We start from the raw sequence: 20,018 nt of genomic DNA, 5'->3' as shown, positions 1-20,018 counted from the left end.
TATCTTCAACTGATATGTTAGAAACGGTGCATTTATCACAAACACTATATATATCTGCTCATAATTCTGTCAAGTATTTATAGTATATATTTATATGATAAAGTCCAAATGCTGTGTCAATAAGGTTTAATCCGAGGATTGGATCCAACATTAAAGAAGTTTCTATTAAAACGTTTGTGAAAACAGGAGGTTTTATTATTAATATTTACATCTGTATTTAGTATAATTGCATCATTCCTTCATATCTCTGTATCCCAAAGACCATTCCAGCCAGGATTATCGGATGATTAGCATTGCTTCTGCTTTACTGTGAGCTCTATCACTGCAACATGATTAAAATAAACACTCTGATGCAGGGGTGCCAGTATTACTCGCATTTACAGTCAGGCGCATGTGGGGCAGCTGCATCGCGTCGTGAGGTCATCAGCGGGCGTCGGTCTAGTCGCAGACACGTGTGCTGTCTTCATGTGATGTTCTCCTGAAGTTATTGATCTGATTGAACTGGTTATCGCCGATTCTCCGACACAGTGAGTATTGGTTGTGTTTCGCCTTACTAAACTGCGCTACAGTCATATTTTACATGCTGCATTTCCACAGCCATCCATATATTAATAACGCTAGTCATATAAAGCACAAGCATGCTTTCATTATTTTAAACTTAATTGATGACAGCGCATTGATCTCTTCAGGTTTTGGTTATTAAAATGCAGCGCTGTCAGACGATTAATCGCATTCAAAATAAAAGTTTTTGTTTTCATGTTTGTACTGTGTAAAAAAATATAAATACAAATACATGCATGTATATATTTAAGAAACATCTTGTGTTTAATATGTTAAATATACTTATGTATAATATAAAATAGAAGAATATAAATATAAACGTGCATGTGTATTTATATATACACATAATAAATGTACACACACACACACACACATTATGTAAACAAAAACCTTTATTTTGTATGCGATTAATCGCGATTAATCATTTGACAGGACTAATATAAATGTAACATTTTCTTAAATATATACATACGCGGGTGTGTTTAAATATACCTAATAAACAGACACCGCACACACACATGTATTATGCAAACACACTTATTTGGGATGCGATTAATCGTGTGACAGCACTGTTAAAATGAGTTATTATCTTTGTTTTGTTGTTGTAGTCATGGAGTACATGCAAGCCCCGCCATCAAGCAGCCAAGGTCATATGTGAGTATTACAATGTGATTTCTGTGAGTATTGTGATAGTGACAGGCTGACAGCTTCTACGAGTGTTTTCAAACCTTCAGTGATTGAGGTGTTTGGATCGTTTCTGAATCCTTCTGCTTTTCTCTGGGCTTGCAGTCTGTGCTGTATGTGTGGCATTCCCGTTCCTCCGAACCCAGCCAACATGTGCGTCTCCTGCTTGAGGAATAAAGTGGACATCTCAGAAGGCATTCCCAAACAAGTCACCATCCAGTTCTGCAGGCAGTGTGAACGGTACGGTCTGCTGGAGTCAGCTCGAGAACACAAGCTATGACCATGTCTGCTGACAATGAGAGTGGAGCACAACTGAGAAACATCACGAGAGAGTAACTCATAACTGATACATGTCTTATGAGGAGTATATAATGCCAGAATTCTCAGTTTTTGGGGGGTGAACTATGCCTTTAAATCATAAAATGCAGACAAAAGCATCATACCACTCTTATTAACTACCTGTTGATGTTTATGTTCTCTTGTCAAGAACATGATGTGTCCCTGCAGCACAAAAGCAGTCATGAGTAGCACAGGTATATTTGTAGCAATAGCCAACAATACATTGTATGGATCAAAATTATACATTTCTCTTTTATGACAAAAATCATTATGATATTAAATAAAGATCATGTACCATGAAGATATTTTGTAAATTTCCTACCGTAAATATATCAAAACTTAATTTTTGATTAGTAATATGCATTGCTAAGAACTTCATTTGAACAACTTTAAAGGAGATTTTCTCATTATTTAGATTTTTTTGCTCCCTCAGATTCCAGATTTTTAAATATTGTTCTATCCTAACAAACCATACATCAATAGAAAAAGTTAATTTGTTCAACTTTCAGAATATTGCACGGCTCTAAAGCATGTCGGCATCTTTTTTAGAGCTGAAATAAAGGACTAGAATATGGATATAGAAAAAGATGATAGTACAGATCCCCGAAACACAGAGCGAAAGATATAACTCTGTTGTTTAAGTGTGCAGTCACGTCTAGATAAGTGTTTTCCTGTGTTTCTGTAGGTACCTGCAGCCTCCGGGCACGTGGGTCCAGTGCGCTCTGGAGTCCAGGGAGCTTCTGGCTCTGTGTCTAAAGAAACTCAAGGCCTCCATGGCAAAGGTTGGTAACTCACAGAACCACCAGCACATCGCCTGCAGCTGATGCTGAGTTCACAGCGTCTTTCTTTTATTACCATCAAGGTGAGACTTATCGATGCTGGCTTCTTATGGACGGAGCCCCACTCTAAAAGAATCAAGATGAAGCTGACCATCCAGAAAGAGGTACTGCAGCTGATTTCTAGACTGAGACGACTCCAGATTTGCAGTCAGAGCTGTGTTTCAGTGAGACTGATGTGTCTGTAGGTCATGAATGGAGCCATTCTGCAGCAGGTGTTCGTGGTGGAGTTTGTCATTCATCCTCAGATGTGTGAGGATTGCCATCGGGTGGAGGCCAAAGACTTCTGGAAAGCAGTCGTGCAAGTCCGACAGAAGGTACACGCAGGAGACACATGCCTAGAGCAGAGCGCTGATCTAATATTTAAGGCGCACTGAATTAAATGCATGGCAAGAGCTAACATTATTTGTCATTTATTGTACCATTGACCTACTTCTGCTGAACCCTATTGCTTTCAGACAGCATCATTCACATTTATCTTCTGTGTTTATTATTGAAAGTATTACTGTTTCTCTGTGCCTTCAGCATTGTATTATGGACTTTCTTTCTTCAGACTGTCCACAAAAAGACCTTTTACTACTTGGAGCAGCTGATTTTGAAGCACAAGCTGCATCAGAACACCGTGCGCATCAAAGAGATTCATGGTATGTTTCCCATCATCCTCCTCCTCTGATGCTGTGTTATAGTCATAGTCTGCCCATCTATATTGTTCTTGCTTTGTAATGTGAATGTCTGTGTGTCTTCAGAGGGCATTGATTTTTACTACGCCTCTAAGCAGCACGCTCAGAAGATGGTGGACTTCTTGCAGTGCACAGTTCCCTGCAGGTCTGAAAATCATATTCAATAAATGTTCAGCATGTCTTATGAAACAAAACATTAATTTTGTTTGTGCACCTGTTCTGTTGGATTGAACACAAAAGAAAAGTTTTCAGTTTATAAGCACTGAAATGTAAGCATAAGCAATTTCAGATGCGTTCACTCATATGTTGAGTTTGAATTCACACAAATGATATTCCAAACATACCATACTTTGCTAAATGTAAGCTTTGCTTTTAGTTCAGTGTATCATTGAAGGGAAGCATTAAGGGATATGAGCGAGAGCTGATGGCTTGTATCTAATCCAGTCCCATGAGTTTTTATGTTGCATCTATTAAACTAATAGTGAATGTTGTTTGTTCAGGTCGAAGACGTCTCAGCGGTTGATCTCTCATGATATTCACTCCAATACCTACAACTACAAAAGCACCTTCTCAATGGAGATCGTTCCTGTGTGTAAGGTAAACATCATTTATTCATTCTGAATAAACCTGGAATGATTTGCACTACATTTCTCATGTGCGTTCATGCTGGGTGAATGCTTTTCATTGACCGTTTTACTGCTTTTGATTTTCTGGTTCTCTGTTGATGTATGTAGTAGGGCTGTCAAAAAATAAATAATTTTGAATATTCATCGAATTTAAAATAAAAATCCACTTTCGAATGCAAAAACGTTGCATTGTAATTTTAGGAGTGCGTCAGGCAGCGTTATCAGAGGTGCATGAGATGTAGGTATCGTTGCATTTGAATGTTTTTCATAGCTGAGGCCACTGGATGTGGCGCTGCTGCGTTGTTCATTCAGAATACTGCAGTAAAATAGAACATCAATGCAGAGATGTTGCCGCATGTTTAGAAAACCATGTAAAATTCATGTAAGTTCAACTTTTAAAAAACATATCCCCCCCCCCCCCCCCCCCCCCAACTGAAATTATGCCTTTTAAATTTGAATATTGATCATATTTAAGTCCAAAATTAGAATTGAGTTTTTCAGCCATTTTGACAGCCCTGTTATGTTGTACCATCAAGATTGAAGAGCAGTATAATCATTAGCATTAAAGAGCGGGATGTCTTATTCTGTCCTGTATATTCAGCTCTGCTCACACACTCATGGATTGATTTCACATGTAATGCATAGCTTTAGAAAATAAAAATCCCATATGTCTTGTTTTTTTTATCTGTCCTCGCTGTCTTGCAGGATAACGTGGTGTGTCTGTCTCCACGTCTCGCCCAGAGTCTGGGAAACATGGGTCAGGTGTGTGTCTGCATCCGGGTCACCAGCTCTATACACCTGATCGACCCCAACACCCTGCAGAGTGAGTTACTGCACACTTACACTAACTCAACACGGCTCCAGACTCGCTCTTCCTACTGGACGCTCTGTTGCCACTGACTTTCTCAGTTGGTCACAATTAAAGTTAAAAAAACCAAAACAAAAAGAAAAGTAAAACTAAACATGCTGTCGGTGATGGTGCTTGCATGGTTTTTTCCACAAGAATACCAGCATGTTCACCACCTCTGGTTTAAGAAGCGGTCTTTTACTTTACTATAGTGGGAAAAACAAAGTGTGAATGTAATTGTCACATAGCTCGCCATTATGAGTGTCAGCCAGCAGTTGGTCAAAAGAGCAACTAACTTATCCCACTAACTTAACCTGCCCAGACTTTGCAGTCTCTCCCTGAACCAGGCCCGGCATCAAGGGGGGGCTATGACACCCTGGAGCCCCCCTGCAATGATCTGAAGGACCCAACCCTCCACACAGGGAATACGATTTTAAACGCAAAGAAGCAATCTAAATGAACTCTATTTTAACTGAGGGGTACCCCTCGGATCTGATTTGCGCCACCTCAAATTCAATTTGACACCCTCCAACCCCTCAGACACAGTTTGAACCATTCCATGCGGACGGCCACCGGTGAATAAAGAGCATTCACTGCTGTATTCAAACCTGTTTTCACGCTTCGCCTGGAGCTGAGACAGAGACGTGCTCAGAGCTTTTCATAGCTTATGTCGCTACAATCCAGTGTTTTAAACCACATCAAATTTATTTCAGGTTTCAGACATTTAATTACTAGAAAAAGGTTTTTGTTTTTAAATACTGATGTTTGTGAGGTTGTTAAATGCACTGGTGTTAGGGCTGTCTCAATATCCACAATATCGCAATACTATTGACGAGCATAACCGCAGAGGAATGCAACAACTGCAGCAACCGCGATATTTCCATGTTTTCTTTCATTTTATTCTTCTCCTAGTTCAACGGTGACATATTTGATGTATTTCAGGAGAAATGGGTGGATTTTCGTGATGTTAATCCAAGGATTCGATTCCCTTGATGTGCATTATAAAGTTTTTTATTTTTTTAACTTACACACATTTGACTGTCGGAATAATCACCCCCCAGAGATTTATTCAAGCCCCCCGGCCGTGTGTCCTGGCTCCGGGACTGCCCTGAACTCCAGATGTCCTCTTCATTACTTTCCCTGCTTTTAATGTACATTTTTAATTGTTCACATAAGTAATCTTCAGTGTGAGAATAAGTACTTGTGTTCAAAAGACAATGGCTTATTGTTCAATGGCTTATTTTCTCTCTTCTCTATCAGCTTGCAACAGATGCTATTTCTTAGCGGCACACAAAGTTATTGTTGTATTGTGTTGTCCTATATTAATGCATGTTTTTATTTAGTTTAGTTGGGGTTATGTATTTCTGTCTTTTACTGTGTTTATGCTTATGTCTTCTTCCTTGCTGGGGGAGGTTTCCATTATCCTGCTTCTCCATTAACTTTAGCTGAAATATGTTTATTTTTTAAGCTGCTGTCAATCATAAAGCCCAGGTCTTGGGGTAGCATAGGGTTTGATTCATTGTAGCGTGTGTTTGATTTCAGTTGCTGAGGTGGATGGGAACACATACTGGCGTCACCCGTTCAGCAGTCTGTGCGGCCCGCGTCAGCTGGAGGAGTTCATGGTCATGGACGTCGACGTTATCAGAGATCAGAGGTTAGGAGCCGGCGCCGGTCTCATATCCAATAAGGTAAAACTCCTACATACTCCAATAAACAACAAGTGATGAGTACTGTTCCTACAGGGCTGCACGATAAAGGTTAAAGGGTTCATCATGATTGTTTTGTTGCAAAATACAAATCAAAACAATGTCAACTCGCATGGTTTGCCTGCAGATTTAGTCACAGCTAACGACCCTGTGAAAGAAGACAAACTGGCTGTTGAGCAGAATATCTCAATAGAGACGGCTAAACTTTGCATTTTCTGGTGTTTACAGCTCATTTGTGATTTTTCCGTAATGTTTAGATGGTTGCCAGGTTGGGAAGATTAAGTAAACCATTTGACAGAAAATGATCTATTTAATACAAGAGCAGTTCTGATTGGGGGATTTAAGCTATTGATGTCTGGCAACCACAACCATGAAAGCTTGGGCCAAAATGGCAAATTAAAATGAAATGCAGAGCATGCTCTGTTTCTTGCTCTAACAGGACAAATGGATTTGGTGCATCATCCAATTGTACATTTGCAAATGTGTGCGTGTCTGTGTTTGCAGCACATGTTGGCTGAGGTTTGGGTTCAGAAGACGTCAGAGATGGACTCCGGTCATCAGTATCACTGCAGGACGTTCCTGGGTCACCTGCTGAACATCGGAGATCTGGTGCTGGGGTCAGTTCACACGCCTCACTTCAGTGATTTCATGCAGAAGACATGGAAATATGTTGATTGTAACATGCTTCTTTTTTACCTCAGTTTTGATTTTGCCAATGCCAACATCAATGATGAGTTCCTCAATAAGATGAACCCTCACCATCTTCCTGATGTGGTAAGACTCGTCGCTACAACTCATATGCATGTAATGATGTGCAGGGCCTGTGCAAATACACTGGCCCCAAAAAGTGTTTAGACACTCGAACAATTCTGCATGCTGTTGGGTTAGATACAAATATAATATGGAAAAAGGAGCACTGCATAAGCTTTCCTAAACTCACTTTCAGAGGCAGTTTTTTTTGCAGTGCTTTTTTTAATAAATATTTTGTTTTTAATATGTCCACTACTGTTTAAAAGTTTGGGGTCAGAAATTATTACTTTGAAGCAGCAAGGATGCATTTCATTGATCATTGTATCATCTAACAGTAAAGACATTTAAATTGTTACCAAAAAATTTTTTCAAATAAATGTTCTTTTGTATGCATCCAAAAATTCTGAATAAAATGTAGAAGACTAGAGTAATCATGCTGAAAATTCAGCTTTGCCATCACAGGAAAAAAATGCAATGTTACAATAGACTCCTTATTTTAAATTGTAACGCTGTTTCAGAAGAGAAAAGACTTCTTTGAAAAACATTTAAAAAATCTTATCGACCCCAAACATTTTAATCATAGTGAGTTAGTCAGTCAACCTGTATAAACTGAAAAATATACAAAAAAAATATATATGTGGACATAACATTTACATAATGGCAGAATTTGGCAGAACTACACTTTTATTGAAAGCGACTTGCATTGCATTTTAGGGCTGTCAAAATGGCTGAAAAACTAAATTAGAATTTTCTGCTTAAATATAAGCAATATTTGAATTATGTTCAAATTTAAAAGGCATAATTTCAGTTAGGTGGGAAAAAAGCTTTTGGTTTCTCTCCTGAGGCTGCAAGAGTGCGAGCTAAATATTACTAATGACCGTTTCTTCAAAGCAATAAAATAACACCACTATCTTTGGAAAAAGTGCATAATGTTTATAAACCAAATATAATTAATAAAGTTGCTTAAATAATTAGAAACAAAACAGCATCATGTATGTATGTATGTAGAGTTTAATACGTCGGACCGAAAACCAATCACAAAGTGTACTTCATTTAAACACATGAGATGCAGTGGGATGGGAAAAACCGCCATAAAGTCTCAAGACACGTTGTAATGTAAGCTGAACTTGCATGAATTTGACATGCTTTCTAAACATGCGGCTCTTGTTTGAGACGCGAGTGCAACACTGATAGACGTCCCTCTAGAGAATGCTATAAATATGAGTTCTGTGTGAACTGCTTGGTTTCAGTTTTGTAAACTGCATCTTCTCTGCATTGATGTTCTATTTTACTGCAGTATTTTGAATGAACAACATAGCAGCGCCGCATCCAGTGGCTTCAGCTCGATTAGTTATGAAAAACATTAAAATGCAACGACACCTACATCTCGTGCACCTCTGATAACGCTGCCTGACGCACTCCTAAAATTACAATGCAACGTTTTTGCATTCGAATTTGGATTTTTATTTTAAATTCAACAATATTCAAAATTCAAGAAAAAAAATTGACAGCCCTACTGTATTCAAGATACAAATGAATTCTTGTTTTTTCTGGAAATCAAATGTATGACTGTGACATTGCTTGCTACAGGAATATGTTGAACTTTAATAATAATAATAGCACATGCTGCTTCTGTTCAGGTGCTGATAAAGAAGAGTTATGACCGCATGAAGCGGGTGAAGAGCCGAGCGTGGAAGCTGAGGGAGCTGGACCGAGAGAGAGACGCCACAGACACTGATGATGAGAGGTGAGGAGATCTGAGAGCCTGGTTTACCCCTCAAATTCCTATTAATATAATGCAAAAAAAAATACTAAATAAAAAAAATCATAGCTGTATTTTTTGAATGCTAATCTGATAAAGATTTTTTTTCCTTCATGATTTCGGGGTGAAATATGACAGACATGCTTACATGAAATTTACTTCGTTCAGATATAGTGTGAATAAACATATGAAGAAATATAGCTGCAAGCAGCAATTACGGGGCCAAGCACTCACAAAATGAGGAGCTAAGCATAGCATGGAGCATCAGACCAAATGCAACAATGAGTACTAAAAGCAATTTTAGGATGATTCCAGTTGAAATGGCTGAAAAATCATAAATACAACCTCAAGTAATGTGATTAAATGTCTAATCACCTTTGACCAACAGGTGGCACCGTTATGAAATCGATGTGGTGTGTTCTGTGTGAGGTGACAATGGCACACGCAAAGTTTGGTGTCAATATACCAAAGCATTGCAGAGATATAGCCTCGAGTGTCATTTTGGCATCATGCCTCATACGATTCGGTTGTGGTGAAAATTGGACCAACGGTCTTGGAAGAGTTCCACAAAGTATGTTTTAAAAGAAAATCAACATGGCGAACAGGAAGTTTGGCTGACTACAGCAACATTGGTATGACTGTTCTCAGCAGGACCCAAGGACTCTATTAATGCCAGTCTCATTACAATAGGCTAAATTCACAGAAAGCTATTAGCATTTATTTGAAATTCCATTGTAACTTTTGACCACAAGGTGGCACTGTCTCAAAACTCTTTGACTACTTTCAGGTCATGGTCTCGATGGTACATATAAAGTTTTGTAATAGTACACCAATGCATTCGTAAAATATAGCATTTTATATCATAATACTCCATTGTAGTCAATGGCAATTTCATGTTTTGTTCAATTATAGCGCCACCAAGAGGCAAAATCCCACCAAATTTTTTTGTTTCCATACATAAGTGTCAAATTTGGTGAAAATATCTCATTTTGTTCTGGAGTTATAGACATATTTGTATATGAGTAGATGAAAAATGACTGACTGTTGACCTTGTTTGCATTTTTGTGCCACTTACTATCAAAATTTTGACAATTAGGCATTAGCGTATAACCGGCACGCTATGTTTTCGAATTTCCTACGGTGGTTTCGTGTCGATCGGAGGAACCGTTTCTAAGATATTGGCAAATGTTTTTTTAAGCGCTAAAATGCAACGTAGCACAAACCATAAGGCAAAATCTGGCAAGTTTGGTATCGTTGGACTCAGCAAGGATTCAGGAGTCTAAAAAGGTGACTCCCGTGAAAATAAGTCGAGCACACCCAACGTTATAAGCATGTGAATATTTTATTTTACCACTAGGTGGTGCTGACTCAAAACTTTTCAGTCTCCTTCAGGGCATGGTGCTGATGACCCATACCAAGCTTCGTAACGATGCGTCAGTGCATTTTACTACAAATGTTTTGTGTATGGGCCCCGGACTGACTTGCTACGCCGCTGGACATGACAGACTCGAAGCTCTCTTTATGTTGCTTTGTTTTTCATTTTATTACTGGCTCTTGTCTTTATGAATATTAACCTAAAATTCCATGTAGCCTTAAATTATTATTAGCTTTAATATTTGAATCAAACATTGTAATTCACTTGTTCAATAGAATAGAATAAAGGAGTGTTGAAAGCAAATGAGCTTTTCCTGTGGTATTGAAATGATCAAGAATCATAAAAATTCACTGGTATTGGAGCAGATTACTGAAATTCTAAATAAGTATTTATGTACTTTTAGCAGAACAAGACAACTTTAATTACAATTAAAGAAAAGAAAAGAAATGACATACGGCCAAGTGTGGTGACCCATACTCAGAATTCGTGCTCTGCATTTAACCCATCCAACGTGCACACACACACACACACAGCAGTGAACACACACACACACACAGCAGTGAACACACACACACACACACACACACACACACAGCAGTGAACACACACACAGCAGTGAACACACACACACACACACAGCAGTGAACACACACACACCGTGAACACACACACACACGGAGCAGTGAACACACACACGGAGCAAATGTCAATCATCATTATCCTTTCTGATTTAGCTTTTGTTGTCTGTTTGATGATGCCAATTTTTTCTTGTAGACAATACAATGAGTTCCTGGAGGACCTGGAGGAAGATGAGATGCTGAGGAAGAACGTCAACATCTTCAGAGGTAAAGAAACACCACCACTGATAATTAATATTCCCACTGTACTCATACCAGAGTTTAGGGGTGTGATGTATATGGTCTGCGATAACATCGTAATTGTTGTTTTAACGATGTATGATTTGACATTCTCAAGTATTTTGCAAAAATCATTCAAAACACCCCTGCAGAGCGCATGCATGCATTACGTGATGAAGTCTAGACTTGTGCGCATTATCTGCATGATTCAGTCTAATACATTTACAATGACCACAAATTCAAGACATGGTGGCATAACATGTATATATTTATACCACTTCATATAGTTTCACGTGAAGAGTGCTGTTTTTCTCCAAAGATTACCATGATTACAAATGTGATTGATTTTTTTTTTACAATTAAATAAACAAGTTAGTTAAGAGACTTATGTTTTAGGCTCCATATTTAGTGTTTTTGCACTATTTCAACAACACAAATAATTCCAAACACAACCACAGCACAGTTTTGAGTCTCTGAGCAACATGACGGTGTTTCATTCCTGAATGATTCGGTTCGATCGACTCACTTATTAACACTGACTGCTGCCACCTACTGGCGGTTTAAATTCACTTTTAAAGTATCTTTTATTATTTAAATAAGTTCAAATACCAGTATTCAACGTTTTATGCTTACTATATAAAAACATGGTTTATGCATTTGTAATTGGTTCTTCATTCATGTCCTGCATTAAACCGTGTGTAAATCATCTAAATGCCTCTTCAGATGCAGCTTCTGTGTTTCCCCTGCATTTAAACATGAATTTTATTGATACTGATTTTATTTGCTTGGTAACAGACCAAATGTCTTATTATAATTCAGTGATTAAATGTAAGAATTGGACTCAAATGGTAATGGACACTTGATAAAAAAAGGCTTTATAAAGGTAAAAAGTCCCATAAAATATAAAAATCAATTTAAATTTATTGGAAATGATTAATTTCTATCAGAGTGAACTGCCCACCACAGAATATGAAGAATACTTCAGGAGTCAGCAGTCCACAGTATAGTCCTTAAAATATCAGCAGAATAACACATTCAGCAGAATATCGTCTAATTATCGTTATCGATAAAATCCCAGAAGATATTTAGAGATTATTTTTTGTCAATATCGCACACCCCTACCATTATTTATACTGTGCACATTATTCACATCTTGTTCTTATCTGTGTGTAGTTGTTGTCTCTGTGTACTGGCAGCTTGTGACACTAAAACAAATCCCTTGTATGTGCAGACATACTTGGCAGTAAAGCTCTTTCTGATTCTGACTTCTGAATCATTTCCCTGTACAGATGCTTCAAAGATCCCAGTGGAAAGTGACACGGATGACGACGGCGCTCCCAGGATCTCTCTGGCGGAGATGTTGGAGGATCTGAGCCTGAGTGACGCCACCGGTGGAGAAGGAGCCGATATGATGACTGATGAATGAACCGCAGCACAGATCAGAGCAGGTGTCAGACGTTTGTGAAGGAGAGAACTAGCCAGACACACCTGATTCATTCTCATGTTCATTGCTCATTTCCTAATATGCTGGTGCAGTGATGCAGTACTATAATAAACGCTTCTATAAAAATTGAAAAGATTAACTTTTGTTTTGACGTTCTCTTGATTTACCTTTAGTTATCAACAATGGCTGCTGCACTTTTTATCCTCACGTCTTGTCAGTCTTTCTCTGAAACTTGTCTTGATCCAAAATTAGTTCAGAAAGCAGGCGGCGATATTTAATCTCTTCAGCCGCTGTATTGAATGTTGTCAATTATCATGGCCTCTATGAGAGTTTCATTGTTTAAGAAATGTATTTTTCCCCACTAGTCAAATTTAAACTGCAGTAGTGATGCTAATATTCAACCAAACAAAACACGTTTAATAGTGATTCAGACTATCAGAACTTGATTGGTTTAATGCTTTAATATCATAACTCCTGTACGAAGGCTATGGCAACCTTGCCTATAACAGTTAAAGGAGTTGACATTGACAGATTTTCTTTTATTTATCTTATTTTAGTGCCAATACACCAACAAAATCACTAGCAAATAACACTTGTTTAGAATAGAAATAAAGATTGTTACTGAAGAATCAGTTGCAGAACCACTTGTGAAACTGCCTGCAGTTTAGTAGGTGCTGTTGTGTTGATGATATACATGTCCTATACGTATAATTAGGGATGAGCATAATTGAATGGTCAAGTAATTTTTACAGTTATTTTTTCAAGCTATTTTTAAAACATCTGCATGGCTGAAGTACCTTATATCAGTCAGAATTGTGTTGAGAGAAAGAAAAGTGATACTATAAAGGGCTAACTTGTATTTGTGTACACTCAATAAATACAAAATAATATGCTTTTGAAATATCAACTCTCAAATTAACTTTTTTTTTCTTTCGCTTAGTGTGTTAATAAACATGTTTTGTGTAAGCCTATTTATTTTAATACTATATATACTATATATATAAAATATTATTCTGTTTTTCTCCGTTTATAGAAGTGATGCGGGTGAGTGATGTGATGATGTGTGAAAACTCGTTCTGTTGTGGCGCTAAGCACTTTTCCATGTCAAAGACCATTTTTATGAATATGAACATTGGCATGGATTTTAGTGTGCGAAAACTAACCATTCCCTTTCTAGGGGGTTATCCTGCTGATCTCTCCAGTGCACATTTTGTCACTTGTTGCTTTATTTTACACCAAAGCCAGTGAAACTGAGTCACACTCACTTATGTTTCCTAACTGGAGAACGTTTTAAACGTCTCTACAAAACTAACCATTTTTGAGAATATAGTACACCCTAAATAAACATAATTTACTCCATAGTTCAGCTACTCCTCACTCGTGATCTTTCCAGGATCCTTGCATCCCAGGATAATGACTGTTTCTCCAGGAAGATCCTCTTATCTAAGATTGTCAAACCTGGCAACATTAGAATCAGAAAGATTGAAACCCAAATCTCAGATGCCGGCTGATTACCTATATTATAAATCTGTAAGGTCTGCACTGAAACGTTAGGAAGGAGTATAGAAATGTATAAGCAGAGGCCTCATTATATGAAGGTGTATATGTCGGACAGTCTCAGTTCTCAGCTGTGTGCAGGAGAGGTTGTACTGTAGTGTCATCAGATCTGATAAATCTTATCCCACTTATCCCTTTGTGCCAATTCTGGGGGCCACCTTTCCCCAAGTGTTTCATTTTATTTTTTATTATTTTTAAACAAATACAATTCATTAACAATTAGACACAAGTAGACCTTTGTTTTTGGTAACTCAGGGAACATGTCTATGCAATGGGATCTATTGATTTAGTGATTTATTTACCCTCTGTTTGGCTCTGATAATGTTGACATGCAGATAGCTGGCAGGCAAACTAGTGACTCGGCTGCATTGAAGCATGTTCTCATGTCATATATGGATTTATTAGCCAGGTTTTAGTTCCCTGCGGGTAACACCACTCCCTACATATTCAAATTCCTTCGCTCCAGGACCTAATGAATTGCAGAGATTTATCTTTGGCTATAAACACCTTTCTTTGACGGCGTTCACAGGGTTATTTATTACATTGAGGATGTAATTGATGACTGTTACACCTGTTTCAGTCTGCTTCAGTATGAAGGTTTGTTTAAATTTTTCAGTCATTATTCATTTTTTAGCAACGGAAGCACCTCAGATGAATGTCAGTTTCATGGATAAATCTTCCTGATGGCCTTAAAGCACCTTTTTGTTATTCTGGTCCGCTCCATACCCTTCAGTGTTTTACTCATTAAACACATTCCTTCAAAAGCTTGCCTTGAGTAAACATTGAAAGAGGAACACAGAGAGGGCGGTAATGCTATGTGTTTATTCCCTGTAGTCGGCGAGATGAATAGACAGAGCTCAGGGCATGTCTGAATTCAGCTCGTAATTTCATTTACAACAGGAAAGAACTGGATATTACAGCATATATGTTTGGGTGTGTTTAACCCAGTAGGGTTTATATTTGTTCAGTCATTCACTGCAGCTGCTAATCATTTTTCAGGTGAAAGTGCCATAGCCTGCACTTTGTGGCCAAATGAACATTACCATACATTATCATTCTAAAATAATACAATTATTATTATTTTGGAAATAATCATAACCAAAAATAGTGTATAAAGATTTAAAAGTGTAGATTAATGTTAAAAAATAAGCAGTTTAGCATATGGCTACAACAATTTAAAACATATGAATGCACTGTCAATGCACAGCTTCAATGAGAAAGTCAGAAAACAGACTGTTCTGTCTCTGTTTTATTATTTCATTAGTCATTTAACAAGGTTAAGTGTATCTCAGAACAAACACTATTATCACGGATAGCAATATAATGGGATAACGTCTGTTCATGTTTCCCAGCTGTGGATGTGGTTGCGCCCACAGACTCCATCTGATTCATTGGTGACTATAAATTGAGTGAGATGTCAGCATAATCGGATGGATCCAGCCAGTAGTTCTCCAGTAAACAACTCGTGCAATGTTGCAGTTGCTGGTCTTCTATTGCACTCTATTGCACTCTTCTATTGCTTCTAATGGCACTGCTCCCCCTCAGTTCAAACTACTTTCCAGGGTAGATGGTGCAAACTGCCTCATCCGTATATAGGGATAGTGTACATATCGCTGCCATGATTAAAGTGGCGTGTAGTTCTCAGGCTACACCAGGGGCCAGTTCTCTACATGCTGCCTGCACGTGCTATCGAAATGATCATAAATATGAGTTTCCTAATCAGACAATAGGATATAAACAGCTTCTCAAGTCATATTTACTGCAGGGAAACAGAGATCATTTTGATTTCAGAGTTGGGTGGGCCATACACTTTAAACATGGTGGAGGGGACAACAGTTGCTGCTGTCAATGCTATTCTTTATTAGGCTAGTTTTTTCCACAACAACTACATCATGTTGACTTGTTGCTAAAGTAGTGCATTTATAAGCTATATATGAACAATCTTTTGAAGCATATTGTATGTATTATAAACAGGGAAATCAGCATGCATTTGACAGTGAATGTTTATATGGTTGTCAAATAATGGGATGCTACATTTTATTCTTTCTGACAACAAAGCACTTGAATGTGACAAGCTTGTAATCACGACTTCAATAGTGGGAAATAGCAGTGAAGGCAACATAAATACAGTGGTTCTCAACTCCAGTCCTCCAGTCAGCTCATTAGGAAAGACTCCATGTATCGCTGGATCTGTAAGCTTGCCTCGCTGCCTGATCAGATTATGACTTTGCAGGCAGCCTTTGTGCAAGAAGGTACCTCCTGGAGCTGTTTCTGAACAGACTTCTCAGACAGCATTACGGTTTAATGATCTACAACAAAATATAGAGAGCTTTGATGATAACTAAGTGAATGTTTAATTACTACACTAATTCTAAATTGGTCAAAAACATATATTTACACACAAACTGCCCATCAATCGCAACATGATGGAACAAATGAGTTGTGACTGTAATCATAACATTGTTTGGGTATTAATCATGTGTTTGTTGTGAAATGAAAGATGGGTGATTTGTGACTCCAGCTCTGTTAGAAAAAATCTATTCTATTGCAACAAACTGGGCAAAAAGCAGAGGCAGGTGTAGAAGAAGTGAAGAAGAAAAAAAGAAGGTAAACTAGTCATAACTGTCATATAGGTACTGCTGCCTGTCCTAAAAAGTTCCAATGACCATTTGACATAACTGTCAAACTTTCTATTAATTCAAACTCACAAGGGTGTCATGGATATATGATGCTCGCTGACTCACACAGGCAAGATCTCGCAGCAGAAAGAAAAGCATGTCTTGTGAGAAAGAATGCTTTGGAAAGAATTCAGATCCAGCTGTCAGGTGTGCTGGAGTCTTTAGAAAGCCAGGTGGGAAACAGGATTGTTGGAGCGGCATTAGATAAGCCTTCTAGGCACCAATATCTTTAGACTTTGAAAACCAGTCTGGCTGCTTTCCTGCTTTACAATTTCAAATTCATATACAAATGCCATTTTGTAGATGAAAGTCTTGCATCATTTTCAAAATATCCTTTTAGGCCACAGACGTTTTACATTCTAAAAGTTATAGAAAGTACAAAAAATATGACCGGTATTTTGTGAAATTTATTTATGAAAAATACATGAAAAGTGTCACTCCACTGCTTGCCATTGTGTTGTTATTCCAGGAGACAAGTTTTGAGATCACATCACACGGACAGTTAAAAATACAGAAATGCCATTTAAAACTTGTGGCATCAAGATAACCAGACAAATCATTTAGGTAACTCCAGTCATAATTCCATAAGGCCAAAGGAAATCCAAAATGTGTGGAATTGATTTAAACCTGTGAGAAGCACATTCTTTTAGAGGCGGACAAAGTACACAACGCCATTACTTGAGTGAAAGTACAGATACTGCTGGTCCATTACAAGTGAAAGTAAAGACAGATTTTTACTAAAGTAAAAGTACAGAAGTACTTGCATTTAAAAGTACTCAAGTACTAAAATTAAATTTCCTTTTTTATGTCAATGCACTGTTTTATATTTGTTGTAATACTTGCAATACCTCTGAAGAAACTTACAATGTATTGCACCTACTGAATACACCGACTAACTTGTAGTATCTTTGGAATAAAGAGCTTTTAGAATGTTAAAAACTTGAGTGAGTTGACAAAAAAAAAATGAACACCCATACCCACCCCCACAAAAGCAGGATGGTAGTGATCTCTCACAGCTCTGGCAGTGTGTGCACACATCTACGTGTAGCCATTCATCCACATTTGAACCGAGTGGACAGTGAAAATCATGTAAGTACAGACTGATAAAATACAAAATAAAAAAATCAAACTTGCTTTAAAACCCAGCAACACAACTGTAGCTGTATAACTTTACAACAGCAACACTGCTTTATCAAAAAAGCAAAACAGCAAGATTTATTTGACATTATCGCTCTTGCGGTACGTTGATGTCATACACAGAACAGTCCAGTGCTATTGTGTTTTGTTAGGAGACGCACAACAGTTGTTCTTTGGCTTTATAAGTAATATTTCCGTTTACACAATTTTGCAAAATCAGACAATATTGTGTCTAATACATACCACAATATAAAGTTCTTAATATTGAATTGTTGCAAAAACATATCACATTTGCAACTGGTCAGTGTTAAAAAAATGCTGGGAAAATCCCTTTACGGAACCCGACAAGAGTGATTACTGATATGCTGTCAAAAAATCACATTCTCGAAAAGAAAAAAAATGACTCGCTGACTGTCAAAGCTGCTGCATAACGACTTTCTACTTCGAGGACCTTGATAGAAATGTAGTGGAGTGAAAAGTACAATATTTGTCTTTCAAATGTAATGAAGTTAAAGTCACATACTCAAGTAAAGATACTCAAAAAGTGTACTTAAGTACAATACTCCAGTAAATGTACTCCACTACTGTCCGCCTCTGACATTAACCATAGGTATTTAATAAATAAATGTTCAAGTGCCTATAAATTTGTGAATGACGCTTGTTCCAGATGGCACAGAATCCATGCGAACATTTGTGTGCATGCAATTCCATATCAGCAGCAGTGACAATCCCAGCACCACCAGAATCAACCGTTTAAAACGGGCTCCGTTGACAGCCTACTGATTTAAGATCAAGTGCAGCAATCTGTATTCAAAAATAATCATGTAGAGCAGTCACATTGCATAGGTGATTACAAAAATTGCAGAATATAAAAATTCAGTATGCAATAATAAAAAACAACTGGGGCAAATAATATCTCAGTCTGATCATGGACTCTGAATCATGATTTCCTTATTATCCACCAGTGATGACGAGGACGTTAATCGAAAAGTAGTGTCCACATGTGATGGGTGATATCGAGCAGAACCTCCCGTGGGAATCCATCCAAATCTTTGCATACAAAAGCCCACGACGGGGCAGGAATCCAGGCAAACGTGGAAGACTTGAACACCTCATTTCACCTGGATTGTTTGTTCCTGAGTAGAAAATAAACAAGAGTTTTCAAGCCAATAATCACACAGCAGATCGATAAAAACGTCTTTCCTTCATCGTTAGTTCATGAGGGCCACTGTGCTCTCCGGTTGCCCTCGGATCAGCTCAAAGAACTCCAGCGCCAGCCGCACGTGAATAGGCACAAACACATAGGAGGTGTAAATGACCATGGCCACCATAGTAAAGAGGACCGTGTTGAAGATGGACTGTTCCCAGGGCTCCAGCACATAGATGCCAGTGATGAGCAGGTACTGATAGTACAGCCAGCCCACATATTCTCTCATATTCTTCATATCCATGCGGAGGACCGACACAGCCGTGCTACGAGCTGCTGGGGAAGACAACAGGGTGAGGTGCTTCCTTACATACTGACAGAGCACAATGGACACAATCACAACAGATGAAACGACCGTGTGTAATAATGGTGCTTAGGAGTGGTATATGTCTTTAAACAAAGCCACATGAATTTATGACGTGAATGAACAACTCTGCAGCATTCAGAAGGCTTGTGTATTCCATTATTTATTTTTAGGGCCGTCGTCTGTTACTACTGATAACAATTTCATCATGTGAAACAAAATAAACTTTAATGATGCACACTGACGTTCCAAAAGCATGAAAAGACAACTGGACAGTCAGTAGCTTGAAGTATCGCATCAGAAACGAGTGATGGAAACGCCAAACTTTAACTAAAAATCACTTAATTCGCAAAAAAAGTTTTCACACTCGCTTGAGGTGGTTTTATGCCTGATTTCTGTATAATTGCCTCCCTGTTCCACGACAGCGTTCCCAAACAGCAGCATCCACCTCCGAAAGCATTTATTGTGTTTCGTCTGCTTGCTCTGAGGCACAAGTAATTTATTATAAATGAAAATTATTATATTCAGTGGCTTTTCCCAGTGATATTTAGTGCCAGTTTATCAGGAGGTGACTATTTTGTTCTCTTTGACTTGCTGGATGGAAACTGGGTGCTTGTTTGCAAATGTTTTATGCGATATTTTCAAGTTAAATTTGCAACTCTGGATGT

At 38.1% G+C, this 20,018-nt stretch overlaps 2 protein-coding genes across 2 annotated transcripts; one reads left to right on the top strand and one right to left on the bottom strand.

Annotated features, from left to right (window-relative positions):
* Positions 1-425: 425 nt before the first annotated feature.
* Positions 426-12,573, top strand: nmd3 (NMD3 ribosome export adaptor). The gene is made up of 16 exons (XM_079388350.1): positions 426-527; positions 1,170-1,215; positions 1,351-1,485; positions 2,270-2,366; positions 2,447-2,527; positions 2,609-2,737; positions 2,974-3,064; positions 3,167-3,245; positions 3,601-3,697; positions 4,432-4,549; positions 6,116-6,261; positions 6,784-6,896; positions 6,981-7,053; positions 8,670-8,776; positions 10,941-11,011; positions 12,313-12,573. Exons 2-16 carry the CDS (start codon positions 1,172-1,174, stop codon positions 12,447-12,449), a joined length of 1,518 nt encoding a protein of 505 aa, XP_079244476.1. The 5' UTR covers positions 426-527; positions 1,170-1,171; the 3' UTR covers positions 12,450-12,573.
* A 6,477-nt stretch (positions 12,574-19,050) lies between these two features.
* Positions 19,051-19,290, bottom strand: sptssb (serine palmitoyltransferase, small subunit B; the record flags this gene model as incomplete). The annotated part of the gene is made up of 1 exon (XM_079387196.1): positions 19,051-19,290. The coding sequence occupies one exon, from the start codon at positions 19,288-19,290 to the stop codon at positions 19,051-19,053; it is 240 nt and encodes a 79-aa protein (XP_079243322.1).
* Between the last annotated feature and the right edge of the window lie 728 nt (positions 19,291-20,018).

The sequence above is a fragment of the Barbus barbus genome, assembly GCF_936440315.1.
Source record: "Barbus barbus genome assembly, chromosome: 31".
NCBI classification, from domain to species: domain Eukaryota; kingdom Metazoa; phylum Chordata; class Actinopteri; order Cypriniformes; family Cyprinidae; genus Barbus; species Barbus barbus.
Note: the sequence above shows the minus strand (reverse complement) of the source record. Positions and strands in the feature narration are given on the sequence as shown.